Below are 19,418 nucleotides of genomic sequence, written 5' to 3'. Positions count from 1 at the left end.
TTTTGATATAAACATCAAAGGTTTGAGTCTGCAGAGCAGTGACTTCATGATTATGTATCAATACGTTTTCAGCCCATTATTCAGCCACCCATGTTGGTTGACAGAATCCAAATATCAGCATCATTATGAGGGGGTGCTAAAAGGTTCTCAGACCAACCAAGAAGGGAATGATGTGGAGCCATGAAACTTACAGGTTATTCCACATATTCACCCCTGAGTTCAATACACTTGGCACATTGTGTCTGAAGTTTCTGTAACCCTTGCAAAAATACTCTGATGTCTGGTCACTGAAATACTGCTCTGCTGCTGCAACCACCTCCGAATCACTCAAAAATTGTCACCCTTTCAAACTATTTTTATAGTTTGGAAACATAAAATACTCAGATATGAAGCAAGATTTGGTGAGTAGGGTGGGGATGATCTATGCACTGAAACCCCAACTGTGCCAAAACATCCATCATTTTGACAGCCTTGTGACCAGCTGAATTGTCTTGCAAAAAGAGAACTCCTTTCCGCAGCTTCCCCCCTCCTTTTTTTTCCCTCAATGCCTCCTTTAATCAGTACAGCAAGTTACAGTAGTAGTTTGCATTAACTGTTTGGCCCTTTGGAAAATAGTCATTTTGACACCTTCCTGATTCTAAAACACTGACCATAACCTTTTCTACTGACTTTTGGAGCTTGAATTTCCTTGGCCTTGGAGAACCTGAGTGCCACCATTGCATGGACTATTGTTTTGTCTCAGAATCGTAATGGTGTAACAATGTTTCATCAACAGTAACTAGTCATTCTAAAAAGTTGCCACCAGCTCGATGAAAATGCTGTAAAATCAACTTGGAAGTGTCCACTCGATGATGTTTCTCATCAGCATCCAAACATTTGGGCACTCACTTGGCTGACAACTTTGCATACCCAGCAGTTTGTAGATTATACACCCAACACACTCCAGTGTCTCAGCAATTGTTTTAGCTGATTGTCAGCCTTAGCATTGCTAGCAATCAGCAGTTTTGGTTGTCCTAACCAATGTCAGCAAAGGCCTATGGGAAATTATATCAATCTGACTCTGGAATGTTGATGCAGAATTCTGTGCTTCTGCACAGAATTCACATACATTAAGCATCCAGCCAGACGGATTGTTTATCAAGAAGATAGCTCTTACAACCTTACACTGATATTCACCGATCTGCCAAAATCAGGTCATGGATATGATCAACAATTTCAGAAGCTGACACTGTTTGAAGCCTCCCAGACCTTGCTACATATTTGGTCTCAAAATCTCCATGCTGAAAGTTTGCACACCACTTTTTCACTGTGGATGTTGATGGGCATTTGTCACTCAATATTTGCATCATACATTCATGGATTTTCTTTGGAGTTTTCTTCTGCAGGAATAGGAACTTCATAACAGTTCGGAGTTCCACACTTGAAAACTCCACACTTTTCCTTGACATGGTGCAATCAATGATCTGAAACAATGTTAAAACATAGCATCACAATTCTGCAAATTGGCACTTTGCAAAATAAAATAACACTCTTTTCAGCTACAGTAACAAAATAATACTCAGAATTTAGGAAGTTGGTTGGTCTGAGAACTTTACAGCATCCCCTTGTATTAAGATTGCAGGCATCACTGTTGTCCAGATGGTAGCAGTACTGAGACCACTATCTGGATAGCTAACCATTTAATATTAGGACAGTTTTATTTCTGAACTAGCTTTATTTGGATAGTTATACGAATAACAGAATGAATATTGCTCTCAGTGGGAAAAAATCCAAACCTTCCAGCTCCATCTGCATGCTAACATTAACTCCATTCAAATAGTGCTGAAGCAGTCTGTAAGGATATTCAGCAACTCAAATCAGTGTTAATGAATATCCATAGATAGTAGCAGCTAATCCATTTTCCCAGGTACTGGCCGCTGTTATTCAAATAAATGTCTTTGAATATTGAGGCATAATGGATATTTTTGAGAGATTCAAATTTTCTGTCATTTCCGCTCTCCCCATCCCTTCTTCCCCCAGAGATATGTATATTTATGTCCTCCTATTCATCTCGTAGAGCTTTTAATACATAGTCTACACCATTTTGATCGCCCTTTTCTAGAGCATCTTTATCAGTATCCTTTTGGAACGATAACGTCTAGAACTGAATGCAGTACTACAGGTAGTACTCTTTTGCCATCTTCTGGTCCCTGAAGCACTCTACTAATCATCTATTTTTCTTTTAAGTGAATTTTGTTTACCAGTTCCATTCATCTATTCCTTAACCTCATGTTAACTATTTTGGGGCCCATCCCAAGATTGTTAATTGTATTTATGAAACTCCTTTTTGGGGGGCCTGATGAAAAGCTATACTGAAATCCAAGTATTCCATTTTCAGTGCATGCCTCTGATCTAATTTTATGGTTACTCAGTCAAAAGAATTGATTAGTTTTTGTTTTGTTTTTTTGTAATATGCAACCAACAAATTAATTAATTTTTAGAATACATGGAGAGACATTTTGATAGGATGTCTAAGTCTGACTTTGGATGTTTCCCACAAGACGACCAAAGGCAGAGGCAGAGAAACGTCCATTTTCAAAACAAGCAAAATTGCTAGACATTCAAAAAATATTTTTCAATAATCTCCTATTTAGACGCCAGAATGTCTAACCTTAGGACATGTATCTATAGGACATTTTCAACCATATCTATCTATCTAAGGACATTTTCAACCACAAAAACATCCAAGCTCAAAACATCCAAATCCAGACCATTTAGATGAGGGAGGGACCAGCATTGTAATGGGCTGGCCACAGAGACATACCAACAGAGCAGTGGAGTACCTTTATAGGGAACTGTTATGAACTTCACATAAAGGGTGTGAGATGTGCATCTCACCATAACCCGCTTTTAATTTATCCTGAGCCCTCCAAAACTTCTCCAAAACATACTAGACTTCTTGTCTCCCATCGCAATATTCTGTATGGCTGCAAGTGGCACCTATATGGCAGTATAGTAGAGTTTTGGTAGGCTTACACTTTGAACCATAATTGTAGTGGTTGGCGTGGCTTATGGGCCTAGATTCTTCTCTCTATGGTTCATTAGTCCACCTACCAGACTACTTAATACACCTGTGTGCTGGTCTACTAGGCTTTCCCATACCAGATGCTAAGGTTCTGGAGACAGGTATGTAATGTTTCATTCAGATCTTTGTGGAGTGGAAAGGGGTCAGTAACCACTGGGGGAGTATGGAGGGGTTATTATTTTATCGCTCCAGTGGTCATCTGGTCAGTTTGGGTTCCATTTTGGCACTTGGACACTTTTGAAACAGGTTAATGTCGCTGGTTATAAAAGAGGCTTCAACAAGTTCCTGGAGGAAAAAGTCCATAGTCTGCTGTTGAGACAAACATGGGGAGAAGCCACTGCTTGCCTTGGATCAGTGGCAATGGAATGCTGCTGCTATTTGGGTTTTTGCCAGGTACTTGTGACTTGGATTGGCCTCCTTGAAGACAGGATACTGGGCTAGATGGGACCATTGGTTTGACCCAGTAAGGCTATTCTTATGTTCTTATGTCTAGCGCCGGAAGTCTAAGTTCCATCCAGGACGTCTTGGGAAACATTTGATTATTGCCGCAAGATATCCAAGTCTAAGCATGCCCAAAGCTCGCCCAGAACATGTTTCCATCATGCCCCTCTTTAGTTTTGGTTGCATAGCAGCTAGGACACCTCACAAGACATCCAGAAAGATGGTTTCGCAAATCGGCTCATGGTGTGGGATATCCACAAAAGAATTCCAACAGCAGTCTCCTCAGCACTACCTCAGTTTTGACTTGGTACATTATTGCAGTGGAGAACCCCATTATCTGGAGTGTATTATCAAGGTCCAGGCCAGTTGTCATTGCCTACAGAACCCTAATTTCAAAGATTCTATCCATTTGGTTTACATCAAGTGTATCTGTAAACAGACTCAGACTAATATTATCCAGTAACCTAAGCAAGTTATTAGAGTTTAGAAATACTTATTTGGTCCTATTATTCCCTGAGCATACTAATTTAGTATAATATGATTTTTGCTTTTAGAATTGATTGCTTATAAAATTTAGTATTGAATCTCTGTTGGGATTTATGTTTAAAAAGTCCAGAGTTTAAGAATTGTCTTTCTAATTTCCTGCATTGCTGTTTTGTTCGAGTAGGGATGCCAAGTACCAAAAGGAGGCTTTTCCCCTGGAGGGGTTGAATTTAAACCATTTCAGCATGGAAACCAGATCCAAGGACACATGCATTAAAACATAATTTCCTCTAGACTTGCAAGATGCAAGTTTTCTAGGCCAGATTCAATAACAAACTATTCATTATTCATTTTGCCTCTTGTCAAACAGCCAGTCTGATAAACAAAAATGCCATCCTCTTCCTTTTTGAACATCCAAAGATGATACTTGACACCATTTGCTGAAGGAACTGTAACCATCAGTCACTTCTAATAGAGTGTCCATAGTATGCGCTTCTAGACATTGTAGATGAGAGCTGGAAAATCCTCGATGAGGGTATAGACGCATTGCTGGTTCTATTAGACCTGAGTGCCGCCTTCGATACTATTGATCACTCACTTCTCCTATCCAGACTACACTCCATCAGAATTTGTGATGTCACACTGGCATGGTTCTCCTCCTTAAAAGAAAGATTTCAGAAAGTACTACTAGGACCCTCCTTATCAGAACCAAAACCTCTCTGTTATGGAGTACCCCAGGGTGCACTTCTACCCCACTCCTTTTCAACCTGTACGTCAAACCAGTACTCAACAACGCAGAAGAATATCAAATCAAAATCCACTCTTATGCAGATGACATACAGCTCTGCCTCCCCCTAGGTCAACATTGAGACGCACAAATCAAAAACTTCATTGCTACCTAACTGAAATAAAGAACTGGATGACTGCAAGCAAACTATAGCTCAATGCATCAAAAACTGAACTTCTCTGAATACACAAGGATTCCTGCACAGACCCCCGCCCATCCCTCTCCTGGGGAAATGACACCCTTACAGCCAAAGACAACATCCACAGCCTGGGAGTGATTCTCAACTCAAACCTGTCGCTCTCTGATCATGTATCAAAATTAGTGTCTTCGTGTTTCTATTACCTACGTCAGCTAAAGTGCATCCATGCTTACTTTCCAGAGAACAATTTTGCCCAGCTACTATATGCGTTTGTGTTATCTCGCTTAGATTAATGCAACACGCTACTAGTAGGCTTACCCATAAAAACTGTCTCCCATCTCCAAGGTGTGCAAAATGCTGCAATCCGACTTCTGAAAAACCTGGGTTTCCACGACCACGTCACCCCTGCACCAAGATCCATGCACTGGCTACCTATCCAAAAATGATGCGCTTTTAAAGCCCTGGTTCTAACTTTCAAGACATTCCACAAGATGACACCAAGCTACATAGCATCAAAACTACAAATTTATGTCCCCAACCGATCACTGAGATCCCAAGCAGAAAAACGGCTAGCCATTCCACCCTGATGCTCACTCATATCTGAAACAGCCCGAAAATGCTCTTATTTCATTTCATACCCAGATTATGGCACATCATCCCCCCATCTGTCAGATCTTTAAACAGTCTATGGAACTTCAGGAAGGCCTTGAAAACCTTCCTCTTTTTCAAACCCAGCTCCTTAGCTTACATCTGCATCCCTATCTGACCCTTATGGCGGTCCACCGGATCAAAAACCCACCATACTTCAATGATGCACAAACCTACAAAACTATTTTACCTTATGTTAGGCTAAGTCCATACGGAAAATTATGTAATTTAAACCACCATAAACTATGTCTCTTTGGAAAATACTGCAATTTTAAAATATCCTATATCCACTAAGTCTATATTTCCAAATCTGTGTTATAACTATACTGTAAAAGCTGAAATTTATACCTCTATGTACACCAAGTTTGTTTTTCACACCAATGTTTGTCCTGCTTATACTGTGAATGTACTCTTGTAACCTGTTCTGGGCTCCTTTGGGAGGATGGGCTAAATAAATGAATGAATAAATAAATAAATAAAATAATATCTTACAGTAATAAGCAACACAATAGCATAGGCTTTGATTACTGCTTTTAAGAAAATTTGCAAAAGCAAATGGCACAGTCAATTTATTGAGGTATGAGTGTTCGAGCATCAGGATCCGCTTCATCAGCTCCATGAAGTGACATTCAGGACATGAGTACATATCAGGGTGGATAAAAATTAATGATTAAAAAAAAAATCTGATTTCGTTTTAACTAAGATTTTTCCTTAAAGTATTTATCTAAAAAAGTTTTCTATTTAAGATGCTTTATAGTCCAAAATTATTCATCATGAAATAAAGATTAATTTTTAATTATGTAGCTTGAGGCTGTATATTCATGCAATGTTTATATTTTTTGTTAAGTCTTTATGGGTGGAGTAATATCCACAATGATCCTGTTGTATGTGTTTATATAACAGAAGAAGGGAATTATAATCCAAAATTATTCATCATGAAATAAAGATTAGTTTTTAATTATGTAGCTTAAGACTGTATATTCATGCAATGTTTTTATTTTTTTGGTAAGTCTTGATGGGTGGAGTAATAGCCACAATGATCCTGTTGTATTTGCTTGTATAACAACAGGAGAACGGAATGTTTTTCTTGCATAAATAATTGAATACTCAAGAAATAAACACACAGCAGAATACTTACAGGAAGTAGCAACAAAAGCCAAGGGTGGGGAACAAGGGCAGCAGTCCATTCAAGTCTTCAGGATTTCCTCATTGAATATGCATAAGATCTATTTGCATACAGTGGAGGCAGTGCATGCAAATAGATCTCAAGCAATATTTGTTCAGGAAATCCTGAAAACCAGATTGGATTAAAGCCCTCGTTCACTACCCCTGAACAAAAGCTACAGTAAAATGTGAACAAAAATTCTAATGCCTAGTACGCAGTTTAGTCAAAGACAATGCTGCAAATGTTTCCAAGATGAGAAGAAATTTAGAAGAGCATGAAGAGAATGCCAATTTAATAACATATAGTTACAGTGCTCATTTGCTACACCTTCAGTGTACCAGAAATAAAGAATAATGTAATTGAAATTGCGAAATACTTCCATAACAATCATTTTGCAACAGCAGCTCTGAAAAGAATGGGTTGAACCAAGCTAATGCTCCCACAAGATGTTAGATGGAACTCTGTAGTTGACTGTTTTCAGCTGTATATCAAGAACTGGCCTCTTCTAATGACATCTAGTTATAAATATTAAGATTATACCAGCCAAGAATAAGTCTGTTGAACACCATGATTTAAATCAGGTCTTTCTGACTAGTGATTTAAATTGATTTGATTTAAATCAAATACACCCTGGTACATATACAGGAAAATACATTAAGGAGGGAGGGGAATACATATATATATATATTATACTGGAAAGTTCAAGGTATGTTGTGGAAAAGGAGAGATAATTGCTGGTAGTGCTTTGGTGGATGAAAAAGATCAAATATAGAATGATCTCAGAGTAGTTGTCCAGTCACATTTGTAGTACCATGAATCGACTATCTATATTCAAACTTAGGGTGATAGTGTCAATACTTTTTCTTTCAAACTTTTCTGGATCAAATTCTCTTGTGTCTTTCACTCCAATGGTCATCCATGCAGTATGGGTTATTCCTACATTTATTTCTTTATCTGTTTTCTGGTTATTTGCCATTTATTTGAGGTGAACTATTTTTGTGAGCCTTCCTCTCTGGCTGTCTACTTTGAATTAGGCAGCTCTTTCTAGCTGGTCTGATATTTAGGGGTCCTTTTATCAAGCTGCGGTAGGGGTTTAACGCACATTAAACCACCTGCCGCGCTAGCCGCAAGCACCTGCATTGAGCAGGCGTTAGTTTTTTAGCCGGCCACGGGGGTTAGCGCGTGATGAAATGTCCGACGCTCTAACACCGCTAGCGCGGCTTGATAAAAGGACCCCTTATTGCCAAAGCATTTTTTCAATTTCTCCTGGCCACTTGCATTTGCTGTAGGTCTATTCAACTTCATTGCTAATTCTGGTTCTATGGCACCCTTTCTATTATTGCCTTCTGTCTCTGCTCTCCCATGCACTTTTTATTTTTTTGACATTTGGATATGAGCTATAATAGGGTTGGTGGTCTTACCAGTCTCTTCTCATTCCATCTCCCTTGGGCAGTACTCTTTGCTTCTGTACCAGTTATACTTTAGAGGATAACTGCTTTATCCCAGGACAAGCAGGCAGGTATTCTCACTAGTGGGTGATGTCATCCAACAGAGCCCCGATACGGACGTCTCACAAGCATGTCTTGCTTGAAGAAACTTTTAGAAGTTTCGAGATGCCCGCACCGCGCATGCGCCAGTGCCTTCCCGCCCGATGGTCCGGGCGTGTCTCCTCAGTTCATTTTCTTCCGCGGAGCTGAGAAGTTCAACTTCAATTCTGCGCCCATTGAATCTGTTTTTTTGCCTTCTAATTCCGCGGGTTGGGTTCTTTTGGGCTCTCCCGTGTGTTTGTTTCTTTCTTTGATTTCTTTTCTAAAAAAAAAAAAAAAATTTTCCTTGCGACACCGGGTCGGCCGCGTGGCTTAGGCCCCGCGCCTTCGACCTTGCTGCGGAACTTTTTCGGCCTATGTCCCGGCCGATCACCGGTTTTAAAAAGTGCAGCAAGTGTCAGCGCGCGATTTCGCTCACGGACCCTCATCGACGCTGTCTCCAGTGTCTGGGTCCGGATCATTTTCCAAAATCGTGCCAGCCTTGCTCCACTTTGACGGCGCGAGCGTTTAAGCGTCGCTGCCTGCTGTGGGAGTCCATGTTCAAAATGGAAGCTTCGTCAGATCCTGTGGCTTCAACATCGACTGGGGCTTCGACTTCATCGACAAAGCCCTCTATCTCCCCGGCTGCTTCGGGCTTTTTGAAACCGGCCTCGTTCACACCGGTTTTGGCCTCGTCTTCTACGCCGGTGCCTTCATCTGTCTCCTCGGAACAGGTACCAACCCCCATAGTTCCTCCGGTGGTGCTTAAACAGAAGCACACTGCACCGAAATTGCGCGAAGACCGTGCGGAAGGGCCCCCGTTTGGTGCGGATCCCTCCATATCGGCTTCGTTGAAGTCCATCCTGGAGGCTCAGTTTGTGGAACTCATGACCACCATGGGCCCCCGGCTGATTGCCTCGATCCAGGGTGACCTCCCAGTTCCGGTCCCGAGGGGCGGGCCGCCCCCTCCTCCTCGCCGCACGACCTCGTTGCTCGGCGAGGAGGATAGGCGGGCGGTGTCCAGCGCCTCGAGGCAAGCCTCGGTTGGCGACATGCCTCCCTTGGAACCGATTCCATCGACGGCCCCTCTTGGGGAAATGCTTCCATTGGAGCCGATTCCCTCGAGGAAAGCCTCCCTTAGTGACTTGCCCCCTTTGGAGCCTATTACTCCACCCCATGACACTGTGTGGCGTCCACCTTCGAGGCCTCCCAGTCCTGGGCATAGCAGGAGGCAGGACGAGTTCTTCCGGACCCCCTATCGAGAAACCTGGGCGGCTTCCGGGGAGGCTCCGACGCATCCGCCTCTGCGATCGACGGCTTCGAGTCCTATCTGCTCCTTGGAGGCTTCTGGGGACCAGTATTCTCATAGGCGGACTCGATCCCCTTCCAGGCATCGAGAGGGGCATCGTTCCAGACACTCTTCGAGGCATTCCTCCCAGCACTCCACCATCTCGCCTCATAAGAAATTGCCTCGGAGGGGGTATTCTGCTTCGGCTGGGTCTCCTCCTCCCGGGCCGGAGTTCGAGGACCCCGAGGTGTTCTACTCGCCCTGTTGCTCACAGGCCTCCATGGAGCCCGCGGCCTCGACTTCTTCTAGTCCTTCTCGGAGACCAGCGTTGGCGGACCAACTGTCTTTCTCCTCGTTTCTCAGGCAGATGGCGGATGACTTGGACATTACCCTCGATGCGGGGTCCTGCTACTCCAAGGAATATCTCGATACTATGCACTTGCCTCGCCCTCCGGCCGAGTCTTTGCGCCTCCCTCTGCACAAGCTCCTTGATCAGACCTTCATGCGGTGCTTTGAGTCTCCTTACTCCATTCTGGCGGTGCCTGGCAAATTGGATGCTCAGTACCACACGGTGCATCATAAGGGCTTCGAGGGACCTCAGCTTTCTCATCAGTCCCTCCTGGTTGAATCCTCGCTAAAGCGGTCTCATCCAGGCCAGGTGTATGCTTCGGTTCCTCCGGGCCGCGAGGGCAGGACGATGGATAAGTTTGGACGACGCATCTATCAGAATTCTATGATGACGTCCCGAGTCCTGAATTATAATTTCCACTTCGCCACCTACTTGGAATTTTTTCTGCCTGTGCTTCGAAAATTCACGCCCTACATCGAGTCCCAGGCTCGGTTTGAGTTTGAGGAAGTCGTCGCTTCGCTGTCCCAGCTTCGTCTTCAGTTGATGCAGTCGGACTATGATGCTTTCGAGCTCTCTGCACGAGCAGCTGCCTGCTCGGTGGCGATGCGCCGTTTGGCCTGGTTAAGGACCATTGACATGGACCCGAATCTTCAGGACCGCCTGGCTAACGTCCCGTGTGCTGGGGCGGATCTTTTTGACGAATCCATCGAGACTGTCACAAAGAAATTGTCGGATCATGAAAAATCCTTCCAGTCCATTCTGAGGCCGAAGCCTAAGCCTCAACAGTCTCGACCCTCTCGACCGCCATTGATTTATCAACGGCGTTATCAACCGAGGCAAGCTCCTCCAGCGAGGCAACCTGCGAAGCGGCAGCCTCCTCAGAAGGGTCAGCAAAAGTCTCAGCCGTCTGCTGTCCTCAAGGCTCCTCAGCCTTTTTGACTGTATCGTCGAGGGCATCACTAGTCTCGTTCTGCCTCCCCCTGTTTTTCCCATCGGAGGGCGCCTCCATCATTTTCATCATCGCTGGGAGGCCGTAACCACCGACCTCTGGGTCCTTACTATCATCAGGGAAGGGTACTCTCTTCAATTCCATCGGGTCCCTCCGGACCACCCTCCAAGAGAGTATCCTTCCAACTTGACTCAGTCCGCCCTTCTTCTTCAGGAAGCCCAGGCTTTGCTCCAGCTCCGGGCCGTCGAGCCGGTCCCTGTGGACCAACACAACCAGGGGTTTTACTCCCGGTACTTCCTTGTTCCGAAGAAGATGGGCGACCCGAGACCCATTTTGGACCTCAGGGTCCTCAACAAATTCCTGGTCAAAGAGAGGTTTCGCATGCTGACGCTTGCTTCTCTCTACCCCCTCCTCGAGCAGAACGACTGGTTATGCTCTCTGGATCTCAAGGAGGCCTACACTCACATTCCCATTCATCCGGCCTCCCGCAGATTCCTCAGATTTCAGGTGAGACATCTGCATCTGCAGTATCGAGTGCTTCCATTCGGTCTGTCTTCGTCTCCCAGAGTCTTCACGAAGTGTCTGGTAGTGGTGGCCGCTGCACTCCGGAACCAAGGTCTTCAGGTATTTCCCTACCTCGACGACTGGCTCATCAAGGCTCCCTCGGCATCGGGGGTCATCTCGGCGACCCTATCCACGATTCAGTTCCTGCAGAGCTTGGGATTCGAGATCAACTTTCCCAAATCTCATCTGTGGCCCACGCAGTCGCTCCCCTTCATCGGAGCGGTCCTGGATACCATCTGCCTCAGAGCGTTCCTTCCTCCTCAGCGCATGGATGCCCTTCTTCATCTCTGCCAGTCTGTGTCTTCTCGCCAGTCCATCTCAGCGAGACTCATGATGGTCCTCCTGGGCCACATGGCCTCTACGGTTCATGTGACGACGTTCGCCAGGCTCCATCTCAGAATTCCTCAGTGGACCCTGGCATCTCAGTGGACTCAGGTGGCGGATCCATTGACTCGACACATCATCGTCACTCCTGCTCTTCGGCAGTCTCTACTTTGGTGGATGACCTCTTCAAATCTATCCAGAGGTTTGCTTTTTCACTCTCCTCCCCACCAGAAGGTTCTCACAACCGATTCCTCGACCTATGCCTGGGGAGCGCATCTGGATGGGCTTCGCACTCAGGGTTTCTGGACCAGTGCGGACCGACTCCATCAAATCAATCTTCTGGAGCTCAGAGCCATCTTCAATGCTCTTCAAGCCTTTCAACATCTGCTTCACGACATGGTGGTCCTCATTCGCACGGACAACCAGGTCGCCATGTATTATGTCAACAAGCAGGGGGGCACGGGCTCGGCCTCCCTCTGCCAGGAAGCTCTTCGAGTCTGGGATTGGGCGGTTCGCCACAACGTCTTCCTCAAGGCTGTGTACATCCAGGGGAAAGACAATGTCTTGGCAGACTAATTGAGTCGTCTACTCCAGCCTCACAAATGGACACTCCATTCCATGTCCCTTCTTCAGATCTTTGCTCAGTGGGGAACGCCTCAGATAGACCTCTTTGCGGCTCCCCACAATTTCAAGCTGCCTCGATTCTGCTCCAGGATCTACACTCCTCAGCGCCTCGAGGCGGATGCTTTTCTGCTGGATTGGGGGAATCGCTTTCTGTAGGCGTTTCCTCCATTTCCTCTCATTCAAAAGACTCTGGTCAAGCTGAGGTCCGACCGTGCCACCATGATCCTGATAGCTCCTCGGTGGCCTCGACAGCTTTGGTTCTCCCTTCTACTTCAACTCAGCAGCAGGGAGCCATTCCTCCTTCCGGTATTTCCGTCTCTGCTTACTCAGCATCAGGGATCTCTACTTCATCCCAACCTGCAGTCTCTCCACCTGACAGCTTGGTTCCTCTCAACGTAACCCCCCACCAGTTTTCCCAGGCGGTGAGGGATGTCTTGGAGGCTTCAAGGAAGCCTGCTACTCGTCAATGCTACTCCCAAAAATGGACTAGATTTTCTTCCTGGTGTATTTCCAACTCTAAGGAGCCTCAGCGAGCCTCTCTATCTTCTGTGTTGGACTATCTTCTACACCTGTCTCAGTCTGGTCTCAGGTCGACATCTATACGAGTCCACCTGAGTGCGATTGCGGCTTTCCATCAGCCTCTACAGGGGAAACCTCTTTCTGCTCATCCTGTGGTTGCCAGATTTATGAAAGGACTTTTTCACGTCAATCCTCCTCTCAAACCGCCTCCAGTGGTTTGAGATCTCAATGTTGTCCTTTCTCGGCTTATGAAATCTCCTTTTGAGCCTTTGAAAACGGCTCCACTAAAGTTTCTCACTTGGAAAGTGGTTTTTCTAGTGGCCCTCACGTCTGCTCGCAGGGTCAGTGAGCTTCAGGCCTTAGTTGCAGATCCACCTTTCACAGTATTCCATCATGACAAGGTGGTCCTCCGCACTCATCCTAAATTCCTGCCTAAAGTGGTCTCTGAATTTCATTTCAACCAATCCATTGTACTTCCAGTGTTTTTTCCTAAGCCTCATTCTCATCCTGGAGAATCAGCTCTTCATACTCTGGACTGTAAGCGTGCTTTGGCTTTCTACCTGGATCGCACTAAACCACACAGAACTGCTCCTCAACTTTTTGTTTCCTTTGATCCAAACAAGTTGGGTCGACCTGTATCGAAGTGCACCATTTCCAACTGGATGGCGGCTTGTATCTCTTTCTGCTATGCCCAGGCTGGACTACCCTGTAAGGTTACAGCCCATAAGGTCAGAGCAATGGCGGCCTCTGTAGCCTTCCTCAGATCGACACCGATTGAGGAGATTTGTAAGGCTGCCACTTGGTCCTCGGTTCATACATTCACCTCTCATTATTGTCTGGATACTTTCTCCAGACGGGATGGACAGTTTGGCCAAACAGTGTTACAAAATTTATTCTCCTAAGTTGCCAACTCTCCCACCATCCCATTGAGGTTAGCTTGGAGGTCACCCACTAGTGAGAACACCTGCCTGCTTGTCCTGGGATAAAGCAATGTTACTTACCGTAACAATTGTTATCCAGGGACAGCAGGCAGCTATTCTCACGTCCCACACACCTCCCCTGGGTTGGCTTCTTTGCTAGCTACCTGAACTGAGGAGACACGCCCGGACCATCGGGCGGGAAGGCACTGGCGCATGCGCGGTGCGGGCATCTCGAAACTTCTAAAAGTTTCTTCAAGCAAGACATGCTTGTGAGACGTCCGTATCGGGGCTCTGTCAGATGACATCACCCACTAGTGAGAATAGCTGCCTGCTGTCCCTGGATAACAACTGTTACGGTAAGTAACATTGCTTTATGCCCTCACTGGCAAAAGGTATTTTGTTCATGCAATGCCCTCTTATCATCTAACAATCCTGTCGCATACAGCATGGTAGCTCTGTAAAGTTCCTCTCCTTCATAACTGGCTAATGCCAATTTTTACTCTGGTGCTAATATGTTTTACTGGCTTTCAGTGGTGCAGTATTCATAACTTTAAAAAGGAAAATATTTCCACTGCTGCATAGTTAGTACTCCCTTAAAAGCCCATTATTATGAAAAAAGAGTACTGAAGTGAAAATTGATCCTGGGCCCCCTGGTGGAAGTCTGCAGTACTGAACACTTGGCTACTCCTCAGACCTGCTTTCTACTTTGTTCAGAATGCCGATAATACTCAATGCTGTCATAGAACCTGATATTCCTTTCTGATTTTACTTTCAGGGGAGAAAGAGGGGACAGCAACTATTGGGAGTTGAGGAGGTATCATGCCTTAATAGCCCCAGTGGTCCTGGACGTGACTGAAACTAGTCTAAATAAAAAATCCTTCTTTTTAAACTTGAGCAAATCTTCCCATTCGATTATCGCTGTTGGATATTGTAATTTTGGACCCTCCCTAGTCATGCCTAAAACATGCCCTCAACACACCCTCTTGCTATTTGGATAAACTGCAGTGTTGAATATCTAAATTCTGTAATCCCAGAATCACAATTTGAATGTTTTGGGTAGTATTTTTTTTTTGCCAATTTGAGATATCTACTTGGTTTGAAACTGAGCCCCATGGGCTTCAAGTTGGCAAAAGAGGCACTGCTTGCTTAAACCAAGCTCAGTGGACCATCCCTGGATATTCAGCAGCAAATAACTGGATAGTACTTCTGAATATACCCTCTGACTGGTGTGACCCTCTGCAATTAATGCTGGAGTAGTCCATAGGCAGAGTTGAGGAAGAACTAGTAGTTATATATAAGAACATAAGAGTTGCCATACTAGGTCAGGCCAAAGATCCATCATGCCCACCATCCTGTTTCCAACTCTGGCCAATCCAGGTTACAAGTACCTGGCAAAATCCCCAAAGAGTAAAAATGTCAGTATTCAAGACCATAACTAACCAGGCAAAGATGACTGCTCAAAAAGCAGTATTATTTATTTATTTTAAATATTTTTTTATCTGCCTTAAACCTATGCAACTCACAAAATTACATACAAATTACATTAAAACAAACATTTAAAACCTCATCTAAAATTAAATTTTCATTGCACCATAAAAATAGCAGCAAAAAAAAAACAAACAAACCCCAAAATGTTTTCTCAATATGTGGTTCTTCTTTTTAGAAAAATGCCTGAACAAAGAAGTAAGTTTTTTTCAACAATTTTCTAAACTGCAATATATTACTGCATAATCTTAAATTCCTAGGCAAAGTATTTTACATAATTGGTCCTGCCACTGAAAAGGCTGATTTTTCAGTCTCAGCATAATGTACATCTGCACGTCACCTGGGCAAGTCGCTCAATCCTCCATTGCTCCAGGTACATTAGATAGATTGTGAGCCCACTAGGACAGATACCTGAGTACCTGATTGTAAACCGCTTAGATAACTTTGATAGTTGGTATATAAATACCTAAAATAAATAAATAGATGACCAGGACAGCCTGTTATAAAATTAACCCCAGTACGTATTAGCTGTTTGTCAGTGGTAGAATTAGAGTGTGCACGAGACATACAGTATGTAAAGAAACCACAGTGGAGTAAGGGCAGAGAAGATCCCAGATCTAGCAAGATCTATGACACTTCAGTAAACATGTAGCAGCAGGCAATCTAGCACCACAGTATAGAGTAGTTGACTTCAGTATAGTGAAACATGTTTTGATTTTGTTGTTTTCTCTTTAAGAATACTAATAGTAAAAATGTCAATATTTGCTGTTCTCGCTAATTGACAAGTGGCTATGTGTTTTGGGAGATGAGGTTAGCTTCCTTGTAGTTATTAACTATTAAACAAGATTCATTGAATCTTGACAGACCAGTAGGTGGTGCTGGTGTTCTTCTGCAAAACTACATCCATCATAAATGTTATTTATTTCTCTCCCACAGTGTTTTATTCCCTGTTTTTGTTTAAGTGCTTGTTAACATTTTCAAGACAATTGGCAAGATATTTTCTTTCTCATGGCAGTGAGTATATGCATTTGGTCCATAAACCAGACCCACTTCTTGATTTAATCGATCCCCTGTGGTTGCTAGCTTTTCCTAAGGCTGTTTCTTGTAGAGTACTTTGATTTTTCAAATGTTAAGCTATTGGTTTAGTTCAGACCAGGTTTTTATTTTCCTGTAGTGAAGCTGAATATGATTCAGTTTAAAAATGTGTGTTGGTGCCTCGTAAATGTACATAACGTTCTAACTTGTTATGTGAAAGTTTGACCCTTTAATTAGAACAGATTTGATCTTACAACTGCAGGTTTATTAAAGGTATGCAACTTGGGTCATCAGTGGCCCTTAAAAAACAGAAATTATGGTAAATCTGTTTTTTTTGTTTGGCAACTAACTTACGAGTATAGTGATCCTAAACACAATGGAGGGGGGGGAAATATAGTTGTGTTAACAAGCAGTCTAGAGCAGTGGTTCCCAACCCTGTCCTGGGGGACCACCAGGCCAATCGGGTTTTCAGGCTAGCCCTAATGAATATGCATGAGAGAGATTTGCATATAATGGAAGTGATAGGCATGCAAATCTGCTTCATTCATATTCATTAGGGCTAGCCTGAAAACCCGATTGGCCTGGTGGTCCTCCAGGACAGGGTTGGGAACCACTGGTCTAGAGAGTGGAAGAGCAGAATGCTGAGAGGGATAATAGTAGCTTAAGTGTTTTTATGTTTTTCTCCTTTCAGTCACATGGAAGATCATAAGAGCATAGGCCTTGCATGCTCAGTGGATAAGATGGACTTGAAGGGATGATCATGGGATTGGGGATAAAGGGCTTCTTTTACAAAGGTGTGTTAGGGCCTTAACGCACGGAATAGCGCAAGCTAGCTGCTACCGCCTCCTCTTGAGCAGGCGGTAGTTTTTCGGCTAGCGTGCACTAATCCGGTGCATGCACTAAAAACTATAGCACACCTTTGTAAAAGGAGTTCATAATAATAATAGGAAAAAGTGACATATTTAACCTAATTCTATAAATGGTGCTAAATATTGCACACATCCAATTTAATTGAATAACAAGCCAGTTAGCGATGATAATCAGGTGCGAATAATCAATTACACAGGCCAACAAAAATGTTTTTTTCTCTTGGTGCCTTGGGTTTTTTTGATCTGTTCCTGGACTTATGATATTTTAAGATATTTGTGGTACATCTAGCTAGTTAATAAAAAATCCAAACAAAAGCCAACTTCATTCCTATTACTAGATGCATGAGCTTAAATTATGTAATGATATTACTGATGTTTTTTTTTTTTCTTTTTTATAGTTTGCAAGACATATAAAAAAATCAGAAGGCCAGAAAACTCCAAAGATTGAACTACAAATTTCAATCTATGGTGTCAAAATTCTAGAACCAAAAATAAAGGTAAGATGTGCTAATCATTGTTAACTAACTAAAAATATGGAAGCACTTTTTCACTGCAAGATAGAATTGTGATAGAAAATTGATCTTATTCCAGCCTCTTTCCCTCAGTGCACAACTGAGCACCAATAGTTGACATAATATGGCTGTTTTCATATTCTGTAATTAGTGGCACTGTAAGATTTTACCTAATGAACTAATAGTTCACTTAATATATGTATATTTTCAGATTATAGATTTGATTCTACACAGAAACGCTCACAATACACTTAAATTTATTTTAGTGGGACCTTCTAGAGCTAGCCTTTCAAAGTTGTCTGGCCTTGACTAGGCCACTCCTGGTCCTATGAATAAGAAAGTGAATTCTAGGAAGCATTTAAAGTATAAATGACCCATTTTCATAATATGTGTACTTATTGAGAGCTTTTTTGGTATGAGCCATGTGACAGTTTGAGTTAGGGTAGTTCTTTTTTTTATCCTGTTTCGCCTTTGCTGTTTTATACTTGTCTGCATTATTTAGTGTGATTTTGTATGTGATTTTTGTTCCTTGCTTAGATTTGTGGATAAGCGGGTTATAAATAATTTAAATAAATAAATTGCTAGTGGCTCACCGTAATTGCTAATGGCTCCAATCTCTAATGGCAGTTTTATAGGTATTTTGAACAAATAAAAGTCAATTAGAAGTAGTATGAGAGGGGATTAACAAAAATAATCTGGTCAATTTTCAAAATTATTTAACCAGAAAGAAATGGCCACTAATTAGTTAGCGCCAACCAAGTGATTTTTTTGCTAATTTTCAGTGCTTCTTAACCAGTTATTGCCACTAAAAATGAGCTGTGGGAGCCTGATTCTATAAATGACATCTAACTCCTAGGCACCGTTCGGTGCAATTGTCAATCAACCGCTATGCGCCATTTATAGAATAACGCCTAGCAGTGTTTATGCCAGTAGGTGTAAAATCCTTAGGTGTACTCCATTTAGGCCAGGGTTTTATTGGATTAAATGTGTGCACCTAACTCAATCCATGCCCACACTCCAAGTTAGGCACATGTAAGCAAAATAATTTTTTAATCATGTTTTAATTGTTTTTTAATGGAGCTTCAATTATCAGCACTGATTAAGCCAATTTAAAAAAAGTAAATTAGGCACCTAACTGTAGGTATCATAGAATCAGGATCTTAACATCTAAGCATGTGGTGCTGTGTTGGGGTGTTCCGGGGATGGAGTCAGTATTTGACCTTTCACTTGCCAGTTAAGTGCTGATTATCAACTTAACTGTCTCTGTGTTAGCTAGTTCTTCAAAAAACAGATGGGGTTGTCTTAGGACTGAGGTATGTTTGACAACAATGGACAGGCACTTTTGCAGCCAGCTCCTGACTTCAGGTGCTGGGAAAAGAGGTCTTGTTTGGCCTCTTAAACAATACCATGCCATGCTGAACAGAGGGCTGTCTTGGGACTAAGGTATGTCTGATAACAGCAGACGAGCACTTTTTCGACAAGCTCCTTATTTCAGCTTCTGGGGAAAGAGGTATTGCTTGACCTCTTCAATAACACCACGCCACAGAACGCGGCCCTTGGACACGAGCATGTGGGCGCAAGCCAAAGGGGTGTGGCTAAAGGGGCACAACACGCCCCTTTGGAGCACAGAGGAGCAAGGAGTAGGGAGCTATTTTTTTTCTTTTGCAATGGGGAAAAGAAAGGCTAAGATAATTCCATTATCTGTTGCCGCGGGTCCAATGGCCAGT

General features: G+C 43.3%; 1 protein-coding gene across 12 annotated transcripts in view; it reads left to right on the top strand.

Moving 5' to 3' along the window:
- Positions 1 to 19,418, top strand: part of GULP1 (GULP PTB domain containing engulfment adaptor 1) — a 282,238-nt gene that overhangs the window by 153,805 nt on the left and 109,015 nt on the right. For all 12 annotated transcript variants that reach the window (XM_033945466.1, XM_033945464.1, XM_033945471.1 and 9 more), the window contains one exon: positions 17,578 to 17,676. In XM_033945466.1, coding sequence (XP_033801357.1) covers positions 17,578 to 17,676 — 99 coding nt within the window. The remainder of the gene's footprint in view (positions 1 to 17,577; positions 17,677 to 19,418) is intronic.

The sequence above is a fragment of the Geotrypetes seraphini genome, chromosome 5, assembly GCF_902459505.1.
Source record: "Geotrypetes seraphini chromosome 5, aGeoSer1.1, whole genome shotgun sequence".
In the NCBI taxonomy this organism is placed as follows: domain Eukaryota; kingdom Metazoa; phylum Chordata; class Amphibia; order Gymnophiona; family Dermophiidae; genus Geotrypetes; species Geotrypetes seraphini.
The sequence above is the reverse complement of the archived record's forward strand: the minus strand, read 5'-3'. Positions and strand labels throughout refer to the sequence as shown.